This window comes from Morone saxatilis, unplaced genomic scaffold, assembly GCF_004916995.1.
Source record: "Morone saxatilis isolate NCDOM2014 unplaced genomic scaffold, NCSU_SB_2.0 Contig3, whole genome shotgun sequence".
In the NCBI taxonomy this organism is placed as follows: domain Eukaryota; kingdom Metazoa; phylum Chordata; class Actinopteri; family Moronidae; genus Morone; species Morone saxatilis.
Genome location: NW_023339873.1, coordinates 3,715,653 through 3,720,465, shown reverse-complemented (window position 1 = coordinate 3,720,465; position 4,813 = coordinate 3,715,653). Strand labels below are relative to the sequence as shown.

The following is a 4,813-nucleotide window of genomic DNA, read 5'->3' as shown; positions in this document are numbered from 1 at the left end:
AAAGTGAGTCACAACTTAAAAAATAAATAAAAAATAAGCGAACAGAAATAACTTCAGGATGAACTTCTATGCAGCTGGCCTGCACCGTCACCCATGTGCATGGTTCGAGGGTGTTTCTTGACCATATTGAGGCGAGCGCGGGGCTGCTTCCTCCACACTGAGCCTCTCCTGGAGGCACAAAGCTGCTGCTGCTGCCGAGCTCGGCTCCAGCAGCAGACCCTTTTTCCTTCCCTCGGCCCACACTTCTGCACACTCCCAGCCAAAACGTGACTACGCTCGCTCGTGTGCTAATTGAACTAGTGTGGCTGGCGTATCTGTGTGTGTGTGTGTGTGTGTGTGTCCATACCAGGGCAAATAAAAATAAAAAAAGGAACTAAACAAAATAACAAGCAACAAAAAAAAAACAGCCTCCCCCACTTTTCCTGAATCCTCGAAGCCCTCCCACTCTCTCTGCAATGACCTGCAGAGGCGGTCAGAGTGTACGTTTCTATACTTCAGAGCTCTAGAAAAGCAACAATTCATCGGCGCTCTGTGACTCATTTGCTAGAGTCAGAATGTGCCAGCTAACACTTTGCATGTCAGAACTAAAGGGCACAACGTGTGGCGTACATGGGGATGAGATTGGGAACGAAACTGGGGAGTAGGAAGAAAATTGTAACCTTGCTTTAGAAAAACTGTGCTGTTTAAAAATGTGTTGAGAAATTTGGATGATTGTATGTGAATATGAATGTGAAACAGGAAGTTTATATTGTGTTTAAAACATTTTCTAGCAGCATGATATTACTGAATAATTAAACAATGCTGAGGAGACTTCTTGAGCCACATTGCCCCACAGATTGCTCCTGTTTGAATGCAATTAGCCCTGATCCAGCAACGTATACCAACATGGATCTCTGGAAACTGGAACATTTCAGTCAACGATCTGAGTTAAAAAGTTAACACCAGCTCACTGGATGGTAGAGAAACTTCTTATTGGACTATAAAGTGGGGAAAAACAACGCCTACAGCCACGCTAGCAGGTCTGTGAGGCTGTATTTAGGAGCCAAATGCTAACACGCTCCACTGACAATGCTAACATACTGATGTATAATGTTTACCACGTTCATCTTGGTTTTGCACGTTAGCATGCAAAGCTAAGCACTTGGATATAAAATATGAACTGATGATGGTGTTAGATGGAAAGCTAAAGAAAAAGGTATCAAAGGTATTACAATTCCTCCTGAGGGGAGTCATGAATGTCTCAAAAACTAAACTTCAATGCAATACTAAGTATAAAAAAAAGATTCTTGATACCTCAGCAAAAAGAATAAAGTCCTAGGCACGCACAAATCTATCCTCTTTTTCCTAAATTAACAACCTGCTGGTAGAGAGAAAGACTCTGAGCATACATTGAGGATCAGTTAGAACCAACATGAACTCATTTCTAGCAGGTTGCTTCTTATGGCTATTTTAATTCTGCTTCCTTCTCCACCTTATTTCAATGTTTACTCAAAAAACTAGTTTAATCTGCTCACCTTGCTGTTCCCCTTTATGCACACAACTCTGCAAACAGTAACTCTAACTCGCCTCTTTCTGTCTCTCTCTCTCTCTCTCTCTCTCCCTCTCCCTGTTGTGTGTCTGCTCTGTTGACCTTCAGCAGTATTTTCTATAAAGTCGGCCAAAAAAAAAAAAACCTGTGGTCCCGTTTTCACAAGAGCAGGTGAGCCGGTCGACTCCCTCAATGACTCGCCTTTTGAACGTAATACCAGATAACGTCTTTCTTTCTCTCCCTGCAACAGAGCAGGTGAGGTCAGTAGATCGAGGGAAGATTGTCAACTTGTTATCGATTGCGGATTGATTCGTTCTGACTGTAGATCGTTTTTTTTAATCAGTTTGGTACTTTTTATACTACAGAATGTATAAATAAAAGGAGATTGTATTGTCTTAAACAGTTATTTAGTACGTTTTGTATCCACTCTATTGGAAGAATCCTCTCTCTCTTCAGATAAATAACGTTTCTTGTTACTGTCTGAAAGCTTGTAGGTCAGCAGGAACGTTCCCAATCATGAGCCGAGTTTGTATTTTCATTATTTCTCGAGTAACAAACTTCATTACCGGCTGCAGAGATCCTGAATCAGAGCTACAAGACGGAGAGCTGAGGGGTCGCCTTGAGAATCTGCTCGACTTCCAAGAAAATCAATCCCAAACTGAAAGAAATATTAGATTTATTTTTATTAAAGATTTAATGCAATTGGCCTGTGATCAGAGCTCCCATCTCAGCGGTAATGTGATTTTTGCTCCTCAGCGAGTAGATCTTCACAATTTGTCGTCTTCACTTGGCTCAGCAGTCCAAACGTGACCTTTCCAAGAAATCAATGACAAGCTGAGCCTTTTAGGTCCTGTGTATGTGTGACGCTGCGTTTCAAAAAAGGAGGAATTAAAAGACGCTTTCATTATAAGAAACCTCTAAAATAAACTAAACCGGTGTAAAGATGCTGGAGCTCTCACATTTGGAGAATATAAATTAGATTTTCCTGTTTTGTAGTTATAAATATGGACACTGACAACTCTTTAGATGATAATGACGTTGAAATGTCAGTTCCTGACAGTTACTGAATAAAGACAAAAGTGTTTGTCTCTTTACATTTTAGTCCATTAGGTGGAAGCTTTTCCTGGAAATGTTTTTCTAACAGTTGCTTTAGTTAATGAGCCTCCCTCCTTATTATTCTTCTTCCTCTGCTGTAACACACAGTCACTCATCTGCAATACGAATGTGAAGCTAGTTTACAGACTCCTCACTGGAAGTTCACTAAAGGGAGGAAGAGTGTTTATATCCGGGGTGATCCTGAACACACAGCTTAATAAAAAATATGGATGTTGATTTAACAGCTTTTAGTTTCAGACAGGCAGAAATCCACGGAGCCGATGGGAGTCGATCGATGTATTGTTCCTGCTCTGACTGGTCTGTCTTAGTTTCCACTGGACTGATTCGTGTCTCTGCATCGAAAGATATTAATATTGTTTGTGATATTGTGTCGATTCTCAAACAACATAGATGTCGGTGTTTAAAACCGCAGACAGTGATAGTGAAACAAATGCAGATCCAACTGGTCGCTTGAAAATATGGTGGTGTATTTTCCTAAAAATCACAATATATAGAATCGTAACCCAGTATTGTAATGCATGTTCTTGCCAATACACTTTATGTGTCCGTACATTCCTCATAATTTACTCATAATTTCCTTCAGTAAAGAGCTATGTAATCTCACATTAACGCTGCAGTAGGTAACTTTTATAAAAATAACTGTCATAAATCAGGTTTCTTCTGGCTCCTCCTCAAGCTGCTAATGGTGTTATAATAATAATATATAATAATAATTTTCAAGTCGAGAAAGAGACAGTCTCTGTAAATGTTTAAGGAAATAATGGAGCAAGTTATGGACCCAACGTCATGTCCCATATTCTCTCTAAGTAACATCAACTTATTCAGTGTACATCAACAGTACGAGTCGTCTCTTTACACTCAATTATTTATAGTCTGTTTTAAAGATAAAACTGTAAATAACACTTGAGAAGAACTCAGATTTGTGTTCCTCTTCATTTGTGCTTTCAGACAGAAGAAGTCTACAGACTGTATTCTGCTCCCAACGTATATAAATTATTAACGCGCACATTTAATCACATTTGGTGTTAATAAATCATACTTGGGACCTCGGGAGCAGCACACAGTGTGCCGACTTCTACCGACTATATCTGGTGCTATCTGGAGATATGGTTGCAAAATGTTACACTCTTTCTTTAAGTTTACAGTTTCAGTTACAGTCGACCTGTGTTTGTACAATCAGCTGTTTCACGTTTAAACTTCCACGTGAGGATGACTGGTTCCTTTTTAGGTCGAGGAAACTCTGTTATGAGGCTTATAAAACAATTAAAACAAACATGTTGAAGGTACAAAGTTTGCAGCAAACAACATGACAATTTAATTTCTGTCTCACCTCCACTTGCATATTCCATTACCAGGTAGAGCGTCCTCTCCGTCTCAATCACTTCAAAAAGCTTGACTAAGAGAGAGAGAGAAAGAAAGAGGAAATTATAAATTCAATTATGACTAAAGATTGGGGAGGAGGGGGGAGTCAGACAGACACAGTAATGAATTCATGGACACAAACACCAAAATGTTTCCAGACAGACACCTAGAGAGAGAGCGGAGGGGGGCAAAGAGAAGTCACATGGATCTGTGTGTGCATGTCGTGACCATGTAAAATCAGCATCGAGCCGAGCTTAGCAGCACTCGATATTTACCGCACAGTCCAAAAGCTGCAGCGTGTTCGGCTCGAGGATATAAAAGAGTGTGTGATGAGCGGCTGAGGGCTGCGCTGCTAAATATAGACAAGGTGGGATGAAAGACAATGAGAGAGAGAGAGAGAGAGAGAGAGAGGTGGAGACAGACGGTGTACGGGCTGGTGAGCGGCGTACTATCACCCCTCGTAATTATAATCACATTTCTGCAGAGGAAATCATGGAGCGCGAGGAAAAGGAAATTAAAAGTAATTAGCGGGGAATCCCGTCTCCGAAACCTGAACGCACCGCGGTGGCAGGAGTGTCTGGTGTGCACGCTTGCGCTTATTTGTTTGCAAACTATTTCACAAACAGGTAAATGAGGAGAAAAAGACTGTTTGGAGCCTTGATTTGGCTTTTTTTAAAGAGGGTACATCGGCCCTTATGAACACAACAACAAGCTGAAACTATTAATCGACTGGTTGGACAATAATCAGCCAATCAATTAATCGCAAAAAAGTCAAATATTTGCCGATTCCAGCGTCTTCAATGTGAC

The 4,813-nt window shown here is 40.7% G+C and overlaps 1 protein-coding gene across 3 annotated transcripts in view; it reads right to left on the bottom strand.

Annotated features, from left to right (window-relative positions):
* mark3a (MAP/microtubule affinity-regulating kinase 3a) overlaps nt 1-4,813 on the bottom strand; it is a gene marked incomplete in the record, with an annotated part of 49,852 nt that overhangs the window by 28,109 nt on the left and 16,930 nt on the right. For all 3 annotated transcript variants that reach the window (XM_035673394.1, XM_035673395.1, XM_035673396.1), the window contains 1 exon segment: nt 3,975-4,040. In XM_035673394.1, the coding sequence (XP_035529287.1) occupies nt 3,975-4,040 (66 nt within the window).